This window comes from Pyxicephalus adspersus, chromosome Z (genome assembly GCF_032062135.1).
Source record: "Pyxicephalus adspersus chromosome Z, UCB_Pads_2.0, whole genome shotgun sequence".
Taxonomy (NCBI): Eukaryota; Metazoa; Chordata; class Amphibia; order Anura; family Pyxicephalidae; genus Pyxicephalus; species Pyxicephalus adspersus.
Genome location: NC_092871.1, coordinates 60,194,365 through 60,215,479, shown reverse-complemented (window position 1 = coordinate 60,215,479; position 21,115 = coordinate 60,194,365). Strand labels below are relative to the sequence as shown.

Sequence of the window (21,115 nt, the reverse complement as noted above, 5' to 3'; positions counted from 1 at the left end):
GTGTAGTCGTATGATGTGGTGATGGCTACAGGTAGTGTATCTGGTAATATAGATATATAGATAATATAGTATATTCAATGTGACAGGTCTCAGTATTATGTCTTAGTATATTTTTTGTTCATTTACAACAATATTCCTGAGTTTCTAAAATGCCCAATAGGCCTGACAAAGGCTTCTCCTGGAAGTGACGTGCTGATTTTAATGCATGTGCCCTAAGTATCCTTACGAGACAGGCGGATTCCAAGGCCTACTAACCTACAGCTGGGAGTGTCTGCAATCAAGAAATACTTCAAATAAAGGCACAGAGTGCCCATGCCTATGATGGGCTTGACTGATGGATCGCTTGGGCATAAATCTTATAAGTCTATAATATTGGACTTTTCCACCACAATCATGAAAATTATGGACTGTTTAAGAAAGCACAATAGACTGCGGGGAACCACTTAAATTGCCTTTCTCTTTTTAACATATCAGAAACCTAATTCAAACTTCCAAAGAAAGTTTTATTGTATATGCTAATAACTGAAGAACTGAGAATAATGAATGGAATCCAGACATAAACAATCATTGTTTTAGTGTGGCTAATGCTTCGATAGCCACAAGCGAGGGTCTGTTGCACCCAAAGATTGTTTATGAATATGTAAATAGATATGTATATGTATATAGAGGTATATATATATATATACATATATGTATGTATTGGTATGTGTGCGGGGATATATGTATATAGTACACTGTAGGAGATATCCCAATAGTTAGACTGTATCTAAGTAGCATGAAACAATACAGGAATGCAGGGCTACAAATGTGAGGTTTAAATATTAAACCTGTTTTAACTTGATCTGGCCATATGGCCCTCCTAGGGGGTCTCCAAGTCCAGGACTTCACAGAAGTAACAAACAGATGATAAAACAGATCTCCAGTAGAGCCTTCAAGGGGAAATAAATCCATCAAGCCTGAGTCAGCAGAAGATTGAGGCATGATTGAACAGTTGGGCTGGGGTGATGACCCAGCTGGACCTTTATTGACCCCTAAACATAGACTCCAGCTAGAGATTCATATATCAGATTTAGTGGGGAGGTCTATCAAATTACATTAACCAATCCCAATCTAGTGGGGTGTGTGTCAACTGATGGTCATCGTACAGGACACACGCACTAACCAATCCAAGAACCTCATGGATACCTAATGGGAGTTAACTGCACTTTTTACATTTTTACTAATGTATAAATGGGAACAAAGAGAATTTAGGTCTCTTGCTCTCTTGGCTTGCTTGCTGGCTCTCCTTGTCTCCTGAGGGTCTCCTTAGGTAAGCTGGTGTGGAGCCCTCTTCTGAAGGAAGTAGGCTCCTGAGGTACCCATTAACCTCTTAGCAGAAAGCCAGAAGATATACCTGATTGTAGTCTTATGGGTGTCTATAGTATTACTGTATTACTTTGCCATTTTGTAATTACTGTATATTGTACCAAGCAGTAACTAGATTATTACAGGGGTTACTACTAATAACCTTATGTCCATGTGATATATATATATATATATATATATATATATATATCATTGATTGAAGCTCCTATGTTTAGATATCAGACAATATTGCTTTGTACTTTGTTTCACCTTGTTTTCTTAAATAAACTGTTTGAGTGACCAGCTTTAATTTGTGTATGAACCTTCTTTTATTGAATATCTATATGCATTAATAGGGGATATAATTTCCATATTTAGGCAGATAAATATTCCAAAAAAATCAACAAGCCCCCCCTTCCCAAGGAAAAAGTTATGCATACACATGAGAGTGGATACAGATATTGATAAATTATGGAGAGACAGAGAAGCGGGGGATCAAAGAGGAGGGGACCCAGAAAACGAGCAGCCCAGAGAAAAAGAGAACCAGGAATGGATAAAGCAGGAACTGAGCAAAACACCCATTACATGTTTTTGGGAAGACACAACTCCCAATTGGTTAGATTTTCTTTGTTGAACTTCACTCTTACCTTCCTCTTAGCACATTTGATAAGCAATATTCTTCAGTATCCAATATATCTGCAAAAATGCATATAAAAGGTAATAAAGCTGCACTCCATCCTTACTTATTGCTTATTCTGATTTCACTGCACACTGTTATCTTTTGACAGTGTGCATTAGAAGCTGTAGAAAGTCTTATACAGCTCCCCCCCCCCATTGCTTTGATAATGGACATTCAGTGTCATCTAGGCTGTGGCTCCCCAGCCTGACTGTCTCTTGTTCCCCCTTTCAATTGCTGAGGTTCAGTTATTTTAGTGGTGGAGGCATCAAAAGGGGATGTTTCTTAGTGGGATAACATCTGGCTGAATGCTGTGGTGTTTTCAGTAATCTATGTACAGCACCCTGCTGGCCCCTCCAACCGATTGTGATCTGCTTGCATTGCTCAGAGAAGCACAGAAGTGATGACGTTGATGGGTCAAAAAAAAAAAAGTATGTGATGAAAATGGAAAGGTTTAATTACCAAGATCAAATGTTGAGGAGGAGGAGGATTGATGAGGAGGTCAAGGAGAAAGCACAAGGGGAGGTCAAATATTTGCAGATTAAATGTAATCTTTAACACTGTTTCTACTGACATCATAGAATATAAAAGGAAACTTTTCTAAAGGTCCCCTTCTATACAGCCATCATCTGACGATTTACCTCCATCAGGCTTCTTTTTTCTAGTTTTTTTTTATTAGTTTGACTTGCTGTGTGATACTGCAGATCAAACATTGTGAATTGTTGCATGTGCACGTCTTGCACATCTCACAGGAAACTGGTACAGGCAGAACTAAAGCGGAAGTGAAGATTATCACCAATGACTTTGTTAGAGGTGACAGATAACTTTGAGAAAATAGTACGAAGACCTCAATTCTGCACACAGCTGAATGGACATCAAAATATGCAACGTGTCCAAAATAAAAAGATAAAGGTAACACACATAAAGGGAGATTTTCAGCATTAAAAATTAACACTTTACAGATAGACATCATGACGGCTCCTCCCTGCACATTGCATCTTGTGGTTAAATAGCTCTGCCTCAACCACAGGCAGAAGAAATCAAACAGCAGCATGGTGTAAAAGATGACTTTTTGCTGAGGGGAGAAGCTGCACCCTGGTAGGAAAATTTACACTGATTGGGGTAAGGAAGCTTCATCCAAAGACAAAGATCAAAAAATCTTCAGCAAGTTTATCACAGGACATCAAAGGTGGCATCATGGGCGACAGCACAAAGAAGTCAAACTCCAAAAAATTTAGTGAGTATTGATGATCTGCAATATTTGGTGGTTTAGTTGCTGAATGTCTCGCTGACCTTTATTCTTAAAACTTTGACAAGCCTTTTTATAGGCTCCAGTGACCCATAAGTGATGTTTTAGTAGTTGGTCCACCTTGATGGGCTGAATCTAGCTTTTATGTCTTGGATCTGGCTTGGATGATCCATAAGTCCTTGCATTATTCATGCCCATGTCTGTGTTTTCCAGATGTGCATGTTGACAAAATTTTTTACTGGATATGGGTATTTTGTTGTATGAAAATGTATTTCAAAGGCAACCCCCACTCTTAATTATTTTGCTAGGTCACACCTATGTTTAAATAAAAAACATGCTGCACTTTTGTACAAATACATGTATTAAGCACGACCTAATGCAATGCACAAAAACATTTACATTATACAATTTTCATCAGCTAGACTTTTAAAATCTATTAGCAGGTAGGTAGTTTGTGGTCAGAAGACTAAATACGGTAAGTATCTTCAGCCATGAATCTTCAGCCCCGCCAGATTGTACTTTTTTTTTTGCAGTATACATTTATAGCTTAGTCTAGAATCCTGGTATGTACTAACTCAAGGCAGGCAAAGATGGATCGAGAAGAAGCCATTGTGCATGCTTGCATGTTATGGCAAAGCTACAGCATCCAGGTGAGCTCTCTAGATCTCTAGTGAATATTTCTCTCTTTGTACATAGAAAAAATATTTTTTAAATACCTTATTAAAATGCATAAAAAATGTTCATAAATGGGCAGCACAGTGTCTCAGAGGTTAGCTCTGGCCTTTGCAGCACTAGGTCCCCGGTTTGAATTTCAGCCAGGGCATTACCTGCATGGAGTTTGCAGGTGTTCCCTGTCTTTGTGTGGGTTTCCTCCAGGTACTCTGGTTTCCTCCCACATTCCGAAAACATGCAGTTAGGTTAATTGACTTCCTATCAAATATGACCTTGAAGTAATGACCTATGACTATGGTAGGAACATTAGATTGTGAGCCATTTTGATTGACAGCTAATGACATGACTATGGACTTTGTAAAGCGCTGAATATTATGTCATCTAAATACTGTGTAATATTATTGCAGAAATGTAAGTCTCAAATACCTGTAACAGCATAGACATTATCATGAAGGGGTTCTCGGGTCACAGTGATAACCACTAACTATGCTAACCATATTTTTCCATTCCTATGGAATTTTAAAAAAGCAAAGAACAAAGAATGCTAACCAACTTTAAGCAACCATAACCCATTATTCAGTGATCTCACAAAAAATGAAATCTCATTTGTTGCCATGTGTCACATCTTTTTGAACTTAATCTCTACTTTCGCCATTGTTTGATCTTTGCTTTTGAGAACGCTACTTGCATTATCTTTTTGGTTCAATGCTTTGAATTACTGTCTGAGAACTTATATGAGAAATTATAACAAAAGCTGAAAAGAAATTTATTTTAATAGTTGAAAATATAGACAGAAATCTGGGTAATGATCAGAATCAATGTAAATGCAGCTTTTATTCATAGAAACTACCACAGCTTGGTAAAACATATTGATTGCCTTCCTTTAAACCCCTATATTCAGCTGTGTCATGCAAAATGTGACTGTGAGTCCTGTCCTGATTTGTGTAATCTCTTCTTTCCTGAAACCCTCAGTGTGTGCTCTTAGCAATGTACATTTGTATTGTAAAGCCCCTGGGGACACGGTACTGATTTCATTCTCCTTGTCTTGACTATTTTATTTTTATCACATGCAGAGCTGCAACTTTATCTGTCTTCAGCTGTGTTTAGAACAAATATTGAACAAGATCTGTAGCTGTGTATGTGTAGCACATTTAATGTACTCAAAGGTATAGAAAGACTTTTATATTTGATTTTGGCTATTTGTATGACAGCATTTTGCTGCAGCAAAACAGAATTCTACAAAACTGTGATGGTGCCCATAGACAGTGGATGACAATATTCTCAATTGCTATTTTTTTTCGAGTTATGGAATGATGATCAATTGTTTGTGGGGCAGCACATGGCAGCAAAATGACCGGACAAGTAAGAAGACCCTATTACTAGTTAGCCCAGAGGCTAATTTTTGTGATCTACACTCCTCCTCCTTCATTGCCCAAGTGACTAAAATTCCACTGCTTAAAGAAGTAACTGGTCAAGAAGGCATGGGGGCCTTCAGAACAGATATATGTCTGACTGTGTTCCAATACCTATAGCCAGGTATATATTTAAAAAAAAACCTTCCTGGACCATACAAAAGTATTTAAATATGTACTGGTGTCAGAAGTTTAAACAAGTCAGGTGCTTTTATAGTCTATTTTCCTAAAGAATGTGACTCTGAGAGCTATATTGGCTTTGATAAAGGAGGAACCATAAAAATGTATCAATATCACCTGTTATTTTATGTGCCATGATATATATCAAGAGATGTGCTATGTTTTAACTAAATGCCAGAACCATGTGCATACATTTTTCAAACTTAAACTTGTTGTTGGTGAACCAGAAAAGAATAAAGCTTAGCTACTATATTGTAGAAAATACTTCTTGGCCAGCTTTTCACAAGTTGTCTGTCAACTAATGTTCAATAAATGGTAATCTACCCCTTCTGCCTCCAGAACCTTTAAATTGTTCTTTTACTGAATGGAATTAATACCTATTTTGGGGCCTTGGTGGGTGGGAAGGGCATGGCCAGATTCAGCTTTACAGAAAACCATTATTTATGTCTATAACTTCAGCTGCCTATATCACTATTTTATACTTTTTGTAAGTACAAGTTTTTCAAGTGACAAGCTCTCCTACCTACCTAACTTGGTCAGCACCACCAACATTGGGCATGTTGGTAAACTATCCTGAAGCCTTCCCATGTTTGGTCAAATTATCCCAGGAGGCTTCAGGACTGTCTACCAGCAATCTAGATCTCAGCAGGAGGGCCAAATGTGGGAAGCAGGAAGAAAACCAGTTTAAGCAAACACTAATCAGAAGAGTGGGCTTGTAACTATGTTTTCCAAAAAAAAAATGACCATCAAAGTTCAGGAGCATATAGTCTGCCATTTTCCTCTGAAGGTGAAAGGTCCATTTTAAATTGATTAGAAAATTCTGCAATTCTTTAACCTAAAACCAAGCCTAAGGGAAATGTTACAAAAAGCTATATTTGATCACTTAAACCATAAATTGAAGTTTGTGGTTTAGGGTGTACACTGCTGAGAAAGACGATTTCTCACTTCCTCATTTCAAGAAGTGTAAGAGGTTTTATCATTACTCTGTTCTCACACACCCAGGACATTGTAAGGGATGGCATGTTCCCATTTTCATTCGCCACTATCCACTTTTAAGATAAGCTACATCCAGCACAATGATTACCCTGCTTTACTACATGTCACATTTTAATTTCACAGCTGTTATGTGTGGTTGATTTGAATGGACAGGCCTGGGTTCCAGGGGCCTGTCTGTAGATAAGTTGTATTGATGCTTTTGGTTTTCAGTAGCAACCAACAGAACCCTTACTGCATGGCAAATGTCTATGCATGAATGAATTAAATGCTTGAGTGTATGCATGGGAGTGTTCTCATTCCCACCTGGCCCATCAAGATGGCCAAAGATCCTAATGAGCGAGTTTAGTTCCACTCTAAGGAAATTAATTTTCTGTTCCAAAGAAAATGGTCTCAACAGACACGAATGGTAATTCCTACCTTGGCTTTCAATTTCTTTACTGATAACCCAACTCTGTGTTCCTCTTCAATATTTACTCATTTTTTTTTGTCTGGTGAAACTTTTGTCTACAGAATGAGAAGTAAGAAGAGACCTCTCTAATAAAGTACAGTTGGAGCTCCAACACTTCCCCATTCTATTCAAAGCCTTTTAGTTGGTCTTTGGTAAATATGTAAAAAAACAGAGGTGGTCATTTAAAAAGCAGCAGAATGGCGCACATTATTGCACATTATTAAAAAAATGCACATTTATACAGCCCAGCAAAGTGCCAGTCAGTACATTTAAAGTTAACACAGAATATTCAGATGAACTATGCTCCTTCAATTACAGCACTCATTTTACTGCATTGAGGAAAAAGTATTTTGAGGGTCTTTGCCAGCCAAACACAGAAGCTTGTTTTATATGAATTAGATGGGCAGCAATGGGTGTAGCAAAGCACAATGTAACAAAGAGTGTATAGCAATATCTAATCTGCCCCCCTGGTCTTTTGTTTATTCTCAACCCACTGAATTAAAGCTGAAAGTCTGCAGTTTAACTGCATCTGAGTTGTTTCATTTAAAATTAATTGTGGTAATGTACAAAACCAAAATTAGAAAAAAAGTTGTCTGTCCAAATATGTATGGACCTAACTGTATATCAGGCATATTTCCAACTGAAATTGCTGCTTCAGGCATTGTAAACAAGGCAATTCAGGGTATCTTCACATCATGTCAGCTGTCCTATTGTGCACCTTTGGGTCTGAAATCTCAGCATGCTTTGGTTTGTAAATATATTCACCTATCTTCCATAGCTTAAAGTACAGCAATGCAGTCTTCAAACTTCTAGCTACACTATTGGGTTATTGCTATAATGGTGACAATTAGTGAAGCTGGGGGATGACCTGGGACTATGGGTCAATATTTGCACACCAGACACTGTGGGATTTAGAATACTCATGGTACTGAATTTAAGGTACCTAAATTTACCGGAAGTTATCTTACATACTTATGCCTACAGGGGCCTGCCGGGTATGTGCTGTCACACTGTGCAATGCTGTGGTTTAGTATTTTCAACCTAATGCAAAATATTGCCAAGCATTTGTGTATATTGTCATGCTATGTAGCATCAGTTCTATGAGAGAAGTTGGACTGTGTGTCTACTAAGGATGAGCGAACAAGATTTGTAAGTTCGATCTCGCGGCGAATCGAGCCTTTCTCGTTTTCCGAACATTTAAGCATGAACAGCCTTGTAATTCGCCATGAGGTCGTGTTCTCTCCGAACAAACAAGGGAAAATGCAGGGGGCCGGAATGGTAAATATTCTTGGCGGGAATGGCGTGGCTTGGAACGAATCATTTGCTCCCAGGATGCACAGCGAGGCCCAGCAGCCCAATCAGCAGAGATATCAGAACAGGCATATGTACAGGGAAGGAGGGAGGGGTTAGTCACTCAATCTTGTGTTCTGTGTGAGGTAAAGAAGCAGGGAAAAAAGTGAATTGTGACAGGGACAGGTTAGGAGCCTTCTGTATATCTTGAAATATACAGATTGTGCAGTTTTTCCTGCTACCTCTTGCTAGTTATCAGAAAAGGCAGAAACATTTCTGTCCTACACTCCAAAAAACTATTTCAATGTGATACCTCTTGCAATCTATCAAAAAAGCCAGAAAAATTTCTGTATTTCTCTCAAAAAAAATACAGATATTTTATTCTGATCCCACTTGCTTTCTATCAAAAACGCCAGAAAAATTTCTGTATTTCTTTCAAAATAATAAAGATATTTTATTCTGATCACACTTGATATTCATAAGAAAGCCAGGAAAATGTCTGTATTTCTCATAAACAAAATTCAGATATTTTATTCTGATCTTACTTGCTATCTAACAAAAAAGCCAGAAAAATGTATATTTCTCTCAAAAAATACAGATATTTCATTCTAATAGCACTTGCTATCTATCAAAATAAGCCAGAAAGTTTTCTGTATTTCTCTCAAAAAAATACAGAAATTTTTGCTGGTCCCAATTGCTATCGAAAAATCCAGAACAATTTCTGTATTTCTCTAAAAAAAAAGATATTTTATTCTGATAGCACTTGCTATCTATAAAAAAAAGCCTGAACAATTTCTGTATTTCTCTAAAAAAAAAAGATATTTTATTCTGATCCCACTTGCTATCAAAAAAGCTAGAACAATGTCTGTATTGTTCTTAAAAAACTACAGCTATTTTTTTCTGATCCCACTTGCTATAAAAAAAGCCAAAAAGAAATTCTGTATTTCTCTCAAAAAAATACAGATATTTTATTCTGGTCCCACTTCATATCTATCAAAAAACCCAGAAAAAAATTCTGTATTTCTCTCAAAAATATACAGAATATTTTATTCTGATAGCACTTGCTATAAATAAAAAAAAAGCCAGAAAAATGTCTGTATTTCTCTCAATATTATAAAGATATTTTATTCTGATCCCACTTGCTATCAAAAAATCCAGACAAAAATTATGTATTGCTCTACAAAAAAATAAAGATATTTTATTCTGATCCCCTTGCTATCAAAAAAAGCCAGAAAGTTTTCTTTATTTCTCTCCAAAAATACAGTTATATTATTCTGGTCCCAATTGCTATCAAAAAAGCTAGAAAAAGTTCTGTATTTCTCTAAAAAAAAAAAAACAGATATTTTATTCTGATAGAACTTGCTATCAAAAAAGCCAGACAAATTTCCATACTTCTCTCAAAAAATAAATAAAAAAGTTTTTGTTCTGGTCCCAATTACTATCAAAAAGGCCAGAAAAAAACAATTTCTGTATTTCTCTATAAAAAACAGATATTTTATTCTGATAGCACTTGCTATCCATCAAAAAAGCCAGAAAAATGTCTGTATTTCTCTCAAAAATATAAAGATATTTTATTGTGATCCCACTTGCAATCAACAAGGCCAGAAAAAAATTATGTATTGCTCTACAAAAAATACAGATATTTTAATATGATCGCACTTGCTATCTATCAAAAATGTATGTATTTCACACAAAAAATACAGATATGTTATTTTGATCACACCTGCTATCAAAAAAGCCAAAACAAATTCTGTATTTCTCTCAAAAAACTACATATTTTATTCTGGTCCCACTTGCTATCTATAAAAAAAGCCAGAAAAATGTCTGTATTACTCTCAAAAATATATGGATATTTTAATCTGATGCCACTTGCTATCAAACAAATACAGATATTTTATTCTGGTCCCAACTGGTATAAAAAAATACAGATATTTTATTCTGACCCCACTTGCTTATCTATCAAAAAAACAGAAACATTTCTGAATTTCTCTAAAAAAACTGATATTTTATTGAGATAGCACCTGCCATCTATCAAAAAAGCCAGAAAGTTTTCAGCATTTCTCTCAAAAAAATAAAGATATTTTATTCTGATCCCACTTGCTATCAAAAAAGCCAGAAAAATTCCTGTATTTCTCTAAAAAATAGAGATATTTTATTCGGATAGCACTTGCTATCTTTTAGAAAAGCCAGAAAAATTTCTGTATTGCTCTCAAAAATACAGATGTTATCTGATCTGATCCCACTTGCAATAAAAAAAGCCAAAAACATTTCTTTATTTCTGTTAAAAAAATATTTTATTCTGGTCCCACCTTCTATCTATCAAAAAAGTCAGAAAAATGTCTGTATTTCTCTCAAAAATATACAGATATTTTATTTTGGTCCCACTGCTTATCAAAAATGCCAGAAAAGTGTCTGTATTTCTCCTAAAAATATACAGATATTTTATTCTGATCACCCATGCTATCTATCAAAAAAGCCATACAAATTTCTGTATTTCTCTCAAAGAAATACTGATACTTTATTATGATAGCACTTTCTATGAAAAAAGCCAGAAAAATTTCTGTATTTCCCCTTAAAAAATACAGATATTTTACTCTGGTTCCAATTGCTATCAAAAAAAGCCAAAAAGTTTTCCGTATTTCTCTCAAAAAATGCAGATATTTTAATCTGGTCCCAATTGCTATCAAAAAAGCCAGAAAAAATTCTGATTTTTCCCCCAAAAACTACAGATATTTTATTCTGATTCCACTTGCTATCAAAAAAACCAAAGACAATTCTGAATTTCTCTCAAAAAAATACAGATATTTTATTCTGGTCACACTTGCTATCTATCAAAACTGTAGGTATTTCTCTCAAAAAAATAAAGATATTTTATTCTGGTCCCACTTCCTATCTATCAAAAAAAAGCCAGAAAGTTTTCTATATTTCTATCAAAAAATACAGATTTTTTTTCAGGTCCCAATTGCTATCTATCAAAAAAGCCAATCAAAGTTCTGTATTTCTTTAAAAAACATATTTTATTCTGATAGCATTTCTCTCAAAAATATACAGATATTTTATTTAAAGTTTCTGTATTTCTCCCAAAAAAATAAAGTTATTTTATTCTGATCCCACTTGATATCTATCAAAAAAGCCAGAAAAATTTCTGTATTGCTCTCAAAAAATACAGATATGTTATTCTGATCCCACTTGCAATCAAAAAAGCCAGAAATTTTTCTGTACTTCTTTTTAAAAAAAAAGATGTTTTATTCTGATCCCACTTGCTATCAAAAAAGCCAAAAAAAATCTGTATTTCTCTCCAAAAAATTTAGATATTTTATGCTGATAGCAGTTGCTATCTATCAAAAAAAGCCAGAAAAATGTCTGTATTTCTCTCAAAAAATAAAGATATTTTATTTTGATCCCATTTGCTATTAAAATAGCCAGAAAGTTTTCTGTATTTCTCTCAATAAATACAGATATTTTATTCTGGTCTCAATTATTATCTATCAAAAAAGCCAAACAAATTTCTGTATTTTTCTAAAACAAAACAACACATGTTTTATTCTGATCCCATTTGCTATCAGAAAGCCAGAAAAAATTATGTATTTCTCTCAAACAATACAGATATTTTATTCTTAAAGCACTTGCTATCAGAAAAGTCAGAAATATGTCTGTATTTCTCTAAAAAAAAAAACAGATATGTTATTCTGATCCCACGTGCTATCAAAAAAGCCAAAAAAATTCTGTATTTTTCTCAAAACAATACAGATATTTTATTCTGGTCCCAATTGCTATCTATCAATAAAGCCAAACATATTTCTGTATTTCTCTAAATAAAAAAACATATTTTATTCTGATAGCATTTGCTATCTATCAAAAAAGCCAAAACATTTTCTGTATTTCTCTAAAAAATATACAGATATTTTATTCAGATAGCAGTTGCTATCTTAGAAAAGCCAGAAAAATTTCTGTATTGCTCTATTAAATACAGATGTTATTCTGATCAACCTTGCAATCAAAAAAGCCAAAAACATTTCTATATTTCTCTTAAAAAAATTTTTTATTATTCTGGTTTCACCTTCTATCAAAAAACCCAGAAAAATATCTGTATTTCTCTCAAAAATATACAGATATTTCATTTTGGTCCCACTGGCTATGAAAAAAGCCAGAAAAGAGTCTGTATTTCCCCTTAAAAAATACAGATATTTTACTCTGGTACCAATTCCTATAAAAAAAAGCCAAAAAGTTTTCTGTATTTCTCTCAAAAAATACAAATATTTTAATCGGGTCCCAATTGCTAAAAAAAAAGCCAGAAAAATGTCTGTATTTCCCCCAAAAAACACAGATATTTTATCCTGATCCCACTTGCTATCAAAAAAAACAAAAACAATTTCTCTAAAAAAAATACAGATATTTTATTCTGGTCACACTTGCTATCTATCAAAAGTGTCTGTATTTCTCTCAAAAAAATAAAGATATTTTATTCTGGCCCCACTTCCTATCAATCAAAAAAAGCCAGAAAGTTTTCTGTATTTCTATCAAAAAATATACCAATATTTTATTCTGATCACACTTGCTATCAAAAAAGCCGGAAAAATTCTAGTATTTCTCTCAAAAAAATAAAGATATTTTATTCTGATCAAACATGCTATCAAAGCAAGCCAGAAAGTTTTCTGAATTTCTCTCAAAAAATACAGATTTTTTATTCTAATCCCAATTGCTATCTTTAAAAAAAAAAGAAAAAAAATGACTGTACTTCTCTAAAAAAAAACAGACTTTTTATTCTGATAGCACTTGCTATCAAAAAAGCCAAAAAAAATTCTATATTTCTCTCAAAAAAATAAAGATATTTTTTCTGATCCCACTTGCTATCAAAAAGCCAGAAAAAAATTCTATATATCTCTCAAAAAATACAGATATTTTATTCTTAAAGCACTTGCTTCAAAAAAGTCAGAAAAATGTATTTCTCGCAAAAAAAAATACAGATATTTTATTCTGGTCTCACTAGCCATCTATCAAAAATGTCTGTATTTCTCACAAAAATATACAGATATTTTATTCTGATCCAACTTGCTATCAATCAAAAAAGCCAGAAATATTTCTGTACGTCTCTGAAACAAACACAGATATTTTATTATGATAGCACTTGCTATTAAAAAAAAGCCAGAAAAAATTCTGTATTTCCCCTTAAAAAATACAAATATTTTACTCTGGTCCCAATTGCAATCTATCAAAAAAGCCTTAAAAATTTCTGAATTTCTTTAAAAAAAAACAGATATTTTATTCTGATAGCACCTGTTATCTATGGTGCTAAAAATTGTTAAAAATTAAAAGTGTTAAAAATTATGTATGTCTCTCAAAAAAAATAAAGATATTTTATTATGATCCCACTTGCTATCAAAATAGCCAGAAAAGTTCCATTATTTCTCTAAAAAAATATAGATATTTTATTCTGATAGCACTTGCTATCAAAATAGCCAGAAAGATTTCTGTATTTCTCTCAAAAAATACAGATATTTTATTTTGGTCCCAATTGCTATCAAAAAAGCCAAATTTCTATATTCCTCTAAAAAAAACATATTTTATTCTGATAGCATTTGCTATCTATCAAAAAAGCCAGAAAATTTTCTGTTTTTCTCTCAAAAAATACAGATATTTTATTCTGGCCTCACTTGCTATCTATCAAAATTGTCTGTATTTCTCTCAAAAACATACAGATATTTTATTCTGATCCCACTTGCTATCTATCAAAAAAGCCAGAAAAATTTATGTATTTCTCTCAAACAAATACAGATATTTTAATATGATAGCACTTGCTATCAAAAAAAGCCGAACAAATTTCTGTATTTCCCCTTAAAAATAGAGATATTTTACTCTGGTCCCAATTGCAATCCATCACAAAAGGCTGAAAAGTTCCTGTATTTCTATCAAAAAAATTACAGATATTTTATTCGGATAGCACTTGCTATCTATCAAAAAAAGCAAGAAAAATTTCCGTATTTCTCTCAAAAAAATACAGATATTTTATTCTGGTCTTACTTGCTATCTATCAAAAATGTCTGTATTTCTCTCAAAAATATACAGATATTTTACTCTGATCCCACTTGCTATCTATCAAAAAAGACAGAAAAAATTCTGTATTTCTCTCAAACAAATATAGATATTTTATTATGATAGTACTTGCTATCAAAAAATGCCAGACATATTTCTGTATTTCCCCTTAAAAAATACATATATTTTACTGTGGTCCCAATTGCAATCTATCAAAAAATCCTGAAAAATGTTTGAATTCCTTAAAAAAAAAGATATTTTACTCCAATAGCACCTGTTATCCCTCAAAAAAGCCAGAAAAATTTCTGTATGTTTCTCAAAAAAATAAAGATATTTTATTCTGATCCCACTTGCTATCAAAATAGCCAGAAATGTTCCTGTATTCCTCCCACAAAAATTTTGATATTTTATTCTGATAGCACTTGCTATCAAAAAAGCCAGAAAGTTTTCTGTATTTCTCTCAAAAAATACAGATATTTTATTTTGGTCCCATTTGCTATCAAAAAAGCCAAATTTCTGTATTTCTCTAAAAAAAAAACATATTTTATTCTGATAGCATTTGCTATCAATAAAGCAAGAAAAATTTCTTTATTTCTGGCAAACAAATACAGATATTTTATTCTGGTCCCAATTGCTATCATTTAAAAAAGGCAAAGAAAATTACTGTATTTCTCTAAAAAAAAAAACAGATATGTTATTCTGATAGCACTCTTATTTACCAAAGAAACTGTTAGGTATAGCTGCATTTTTTCCCGAATAAGTAAAAGATGGGAAGTAGATGCAGGAGAAGGCGTGGAATTGTGCAACCTGCCGAATCTGGTAGGGGGCATACTCCCCAGGAACATATAGTAGATATTTTATTCTGATACCACTTGCTATCAAAAAGTCTGTATTGCTCTCAAAAGATACAGATGTTTTATTCTGAAAGCACTTTCTATCTATCAAAAAAGTCAGAAAATTGTCTGTATTTCTCTCTAAAATACATATATCTTATTCTGATCCCACTTGATATCAAAAAAAGCCCAAAAAAATCTGTATTTCTCTCAAAAATATACAGATATTTTATTCTGATCCCACTAGCTATCAAAAAGAAAATTTTCTGTATTTCTCTCAAAAAAAATATATATTTTATTTTGATCCCACTTGCTATGAAAAAAGCCAGAAAAAATCCTGTATTTTTCTCAAATAATACAGATAGTTTATTCTGATAGCACCTGCTATCAAAAAAGCCAGAAAAATTTCCATATTTCTCTCAAAAAAATAAAGATATTTTATTCTGATCCCTTTGCTATCTATCAAAAAAGCCAGAAAAATTCTGTATTGCTGTAAAAAAATACAGATACTTTATTCTGATAGCATTTGCTATCTATCAAAAATGTCAGAAAAATGTCTGTATTTCTCTCAAAAAATACAAATATTTATTCTGATCCCACTTGCTATCAAAAAAGCCAAAAAAATTCTGTATTTCTCTCAAAAAAATTACAGATATTTTTTTTTTCTGGTCACACTTGCGATCTATCAAAAAGCCAGAAAAAGGTCTGTATTTCTCTCAAACAAATACAGATATTTTATTCTGATAGCACTTGCTATCAAAAAAGCCAGAAAAATTTCTGTAATTCCCCTTAAAAAATACATATATTTTACTCTGGTCCCAATTACTATCAAAAAAACCTGAAAAATTTCTGAATTTCTCTAAAAAAAACCCATTTTTTTTTATTCTGATAGCACTTGCTATCAAAAAAGCCAGAAACATTTCTGTATTTCTCTCAATAAAAATACAAATATTTTATTCTGATAGCACTTGCTATCTATAAAAAAAGTCAGAAAAATTTCTATATTTCTCTCACAAAAATAAAGATATTTTATTCTGATCCCACTTGCTATCTATCAAAAAGCCAGAAAAAGGTCTGTATTGCTCTCAAAAAATAAAGATATTTTATTCTGATAGCATTTGCTATCTATCAAAAAAGCCAGAAAAATGTCTGTATTTCTCTCAAACAAATACAGATATTTTATTCTGATAGCACTTGCCATCAAAAAGCCAGAAAAATTTCTGTATTTTCCCTTAAAAAATTCAGATGTTTTACTCTGGTCCCAATTACTATCAAAAAACCTAATACATTTCTGAGTTTCTCTAAAAAAACAGATATTTTATTCTGATACCTGCTATCAAAAAAATTAATAATAATTAAAATAAAAATTATTTGAAAATGTATTAAAATGTATTTCTCTCAATAAAAATACAATTATTTTATTCTGATAGCACTTGCAATCTATCAAAAAAGTCAGAAAATGACATGTAATCTGGCTCAGACGCCATTGTGATTTGGTCTCTGACCTGACCAAGAATAAAGATCCCGATAGGATCTGGGCAGGTGGTTGGAGAGTTTCAGTGCAGCTGAGACAATCTAATAATATCACCCATCACCTGCCAAATTCCTTTTTTATTGGTCGGGAGAGAGGTGTCTGTTTCTATCCTGGTCAGCCAAGGCTGTGCTATAAATGTGACAAATCTTGTCACCTGGCCAACATTTGTACAGTAAAGAAGTGCAATCTGTGCGGTGAAATTGGCCATACAGGGTCAGATTGTGTGAATGTGCGGTGTAACTTGTGTGGTGAACATGGCCATTTCCATAGAGAATGTTCGCAGGCTTATCACAATCTATGTAATGACCCTGCAGATGAGGAGCTGATTACTGCCACAGGGGTGTTAGAGGAAGAAGCTTTAATGTCAGAGATAACCCTGACCGGAGAAGATCCTCAGCCAGAGGTGCAGGAAACCAGAACACACCTGGTGTTCTCTTTAAGTATTGTTTCCAGTAATGTGAACAGTATAAAAAATAAAAGAAGTAGGCAAGCAGTATATGAACACCCGAGATACCTGAATGCAGATGTGTTTTTCCTGCAGGAGACTCGCCTGTCCTCGGTGTAGTCATTACGTGATGCAGAGGCCGAGTGGCAGACTGGACCCTCGTTTTGGTCCCTGGCTGCTGAGCCTTTTGCAGGGGTTGCCATTCTTTTTATTACAAGGGATGTGGTAGATGGGTAGATGTCTGATGTTAGAGGTAACTATACGTGGGAGAAGACTCTGGTTCATTAAAATTTTTTGGAGTCATATCAGAAAGAGTCAGTCTATTCAATGATGTAAAACCCTATCTGTTCTCTTCCCGTCCAGTCATCATGGCTGTGGATTTTAATGTGGCCCTTAGTACAAGTGACAGGTCCTCAGGAAGAACAGGGCGTGGAAATGCCAGGGTCCTCAGCCAAATCAGATCCCAGACTGGGTTATATGATGTGTTCACCTATGGGGGAAGGATGCCAGGTTTCACTTATTTCTCGGGTGAATGGAGGAGTAGAATTGACCTAGCCCTGGTGAGTTGTACAGAAACTGTCACAGATAGGAATGAGAAATTAGTGCCTTATTCTGATCATGTTGCCGTTTATTTTTGTTTGGGGGTTGGTAAGTACCCGGACATGGGTAGGGGACTCTGGAGACTGAACTTGAGCCTTTTAGAGGAGCAGCTTGTACAGGAAGAAGTAGAAAGTCTCCTGCAGAGAGAGATGGATAAGCAGGAATTCTATGAATGTAATGCAGATTGGTGGGAAGATGTCAAGGAGGACATCACTTCTCTAATAAAGAGATTATCAGCCAATATGGGAAAAAGTAAATATAGGCATTACCTGGGATTAAGGAAAGAGTTGGAGTTCCTTTACTCAGATTGGGTGGTGGCAGGGGAAAAGATAACCCGGCTAAAATCTGAAATTAAGCAATATCAGTGCAGCAGATACAACTTCTTAAAGTTTGAAAGAGATTACGGGACCCGGGAACACCAGATCCCTTTGAGAATTGCAGGGATAGAGTGGAGAAGAAACTGATAACTGGTCTCATGGAGTCCCATGAGGTTTTACAGGACTCCCATGCAGGAATCCTAGAAGTTGTAAAAACATACTATGCTGTCTTATTCCAGAAAAAGGATTTAGATAATGAAAGGATGACCAAGTTCTTGGCAACAACTCCAGGTCCTGACACAAATAATTTAGACTTTTCCCCCCTCACAGCAGACATAACGATACCGGAGGTCAAAAAGGCCATAGACAAGTTGTCCCAGAGGAAGGCACCGGGTCCTGATGGCATAACTGCCGAATTTTATAAAAAATGTAGAGATATTCTGGCTCCAATTGGTCTAGGAAATTGTCTGATGCCCCAGTCAATGAGATTGTCATCCTTAGTCCTACTGTCAAAGGGCAAAGAACCAACTGATATTAGGAACTGGAGGCCTATAGCCCTTTTAAATGTCGATAGGAAAGTTCTAGCTAAAATTTTGTTTTCTAGACTGGTTAGTCTTTCCTCATCACTACTGACAAGCAGTTTGGTACAGTGAAAGGACGGAACATCTCTGGAGCTGTCATCTCATTAACGGAGATCTTTGAGAGATGTAAAGTATTTGGCTATGGTAAATATGTTGTCAGTCTCGATCAGGCCAAAGCCTTTGACAGAGTGGACCATGACTACCTATGGGCAACTTTGCTGAAGTATGGCATCCCAGAGCTCTTTGTAGATTGGTTAAAAACTTTATACAGAGAAGCTGAGAGCTTCCCCCTCATCAATGGGTGACACTTTTAGGGTAGAGGCAGGGGTGAGACAAGGTTGCCCCTTGAGCCCACGTCTGTACGTCTTTGCTATCGATCCTTTTCTGAGATCTTTGCAGGAATGTGGATTCCAGGGGGTGATAATTCCCAATAGCCCTCCTCTGACTATGGTAGCATATGCTGATGATGTGACTGCTGTGATATCCACTCCTCGTGAGGCTGCCATGTTATCTGCAGCTATAAGAAATTACTCCCAAGCTTCAGGGTCACTGATCAACCTGGAGAAAAGCAAAGCTCTCTGGACCTTGCAAGGTGATCCTGGCTTTCATCTGGCACAGTTCATGATAGCCTCATCCCAAATCAAGATCCTAAGGGTTACATTTGGTAGAGAAGACAATGCTAGATTAAACTGGGAGGAGAAATTAGAAGCTGGGAATGTAAAAGTTCAATGTTGGAAACATTTCAAGCTGACCTATAGAGAAAGGGTGGCGATGTTAAAGACCTACCTGGTGCCTGTATTTCTCTATGTGTCTGTGTTTTCCCATTGCCTGATAGACTATTATCTGCTAGGCTGTTTAGTTTGTTTTTCCAGCATTTGTGGGGGAATAGGTTAAAATCAATAAAAAGAGGAGTGACTTACCTGCAGACAAAAGAAGGGGGTTTGGACATACTGAATCCGGGGCTATTTTTTGACTCCTTGTTTCTGAAAGCGAATTTTGGGAGCCTGGATACCAAGTTCCGTCCCATGTGGGTATGCAGCGTCAGAGCCTGGATAGAACCCTTTGCAGAATGCTGGTTAAGGGGAAATACACTAAAGAGGGGAAGATGGTCTCATTGTCACCTTCCACTATACCTGCGCACAGGTCTGAAATCTCTGAGGAAATGGGGAATAGAGAAGTCATACCTGGAGAACAGCACAAGAAAACAGCTCTACCATAGTACCTGCAGGTCCTTCTTCTGCTCTCTGCTGGCACTCAGAGACTGTGTCACATTGGCTCTGCAGGAAAGTTTGAAATATCTGAATGGCCATAGATTACCTGCAAAGGTGTTTGATGTCACTTGGTTGTCCTTGCACAGTAAAATGTTTGTTAGGGGAAATGTAATATTTGCAGCTGATAGGAATTGTCCTTTAGGTTGTCCCCAAGAAGAGTCTTTGAAGCATTTCATGGTGGATTGTGCGGGGAGTTGTCAGGTTTGGGAAGGAGTGGTGGGAAGGCTTAAAATTCAGAGGCTGAAACTTTTGAGTTACTCGGACGAGGTGTATGGGGTCCCCCAGACAATTCCCAATGTAAACCAAGAAACAATCTATATCATAATATCTGTGGTGAAATATTATCATTGGCATGCAAGGACCAGGGTGGCCATGTGCAATGAATTGTTTGTTCCTGGGAAGGTGATAGATTTCATTATGTCTGAGCTCAGATGGATCAAATCATTAGAGATCAGGAAATGCAGGAAAAATACTGAATTGTGGAAAAATGTGAACCTCTGAATTCTGCTCCAGGAAAACATTCTGATTTTATTGTTTCTTTATTACAGCCAAGAATGGTGGGACTTTGATTTTGTTCTAGAAGTATTTGTGTGCGGAGTTTTGTAAATGTTGTGATATGTTGTATTTTATTCTGTTTGTTTTTACAATAAAAATATCCAGACTCTGTCATTGTGCCACTCTGTGGCCTCCTGATGCTGCCACCACCTCTAGACTCTGTAATTGTGCCACTCTGTGGTCTCCTGATGCTGCTGCCATCTCCACACTATGTCACCTTGCTGCTCTGTGGTCTCCTGATGCTGCTGCTGCCATCTCCACACTATGTCACCTTGTTGTGCCACTCTGTGGCCTCCTGATGCTGCCGCCACCTCCACACTATGTCCTTGTGCCACTCTGTGGCCTACTGATGCTGCCGCCACCTCCACACTATGTCCTTGTGCCACTCTGTGGCCTACTGATGCTGCCGCCACCTCCACACTCTGTCATTGTGCCACTCTGTGGCCTCCTGAAGCTGCTGCCACCTCCAGACTATGTCCTTGTGCCACTCTGTGGCCTCCTGATGCTGCCATCACCTCCACACTTCACACCTCCCAAAAATAGGATGGATTAGGAGGCCCCACTTTCACGGTCTGTATTCAGTCTTAAAATCCTGATGCTGCTGCCACCGCTAGACTCTGCCATTGTGCCACTCTGTGGCCAGTTATCCCTGTGGTAAATTTACTGACACCTCCTGCTC

The 21,115-nt window shown here is 35.5% G+C and overlaps 2 protein-coding genes across 3 annotated transcripts in view; one reads left to right on the top strand and one right to left on the bottom strand.

The window, feature by feature from the left end:
* Positions 1-21,115, bottom strand: part of CERCAM (cerebral endothelial cell adhesion molecule) — a 461,142-nt gene that overhangs the window by 290,794 nt on the left and 149,233 nt on the right. The window lies entirely within an intron of this gene.
* SH2D3C (SH2 domain containing 3C) overlaps positions 2,809-21,115 on the top strand; it is an 85,380-nt gene continuing 67,073 nt past the window's right edge. Inside the window, exon 1 of one of the 2 annotated variants that reach the window (XM_072431365.1) lies at positions 2,809-3,257. In XM_072431365.1, coding sequence (XP_072287466.1) covers positions 3,218-3,257 — 40 coding nt within the window. In that variant the 5' untranslated portion in view covers positions 2,809-3,217. The remainder of the gene's footprint in view (positions 3,258-21,115) is intronic. The other variant, XM_072431369.1, reaches the window with a different exon arrangement.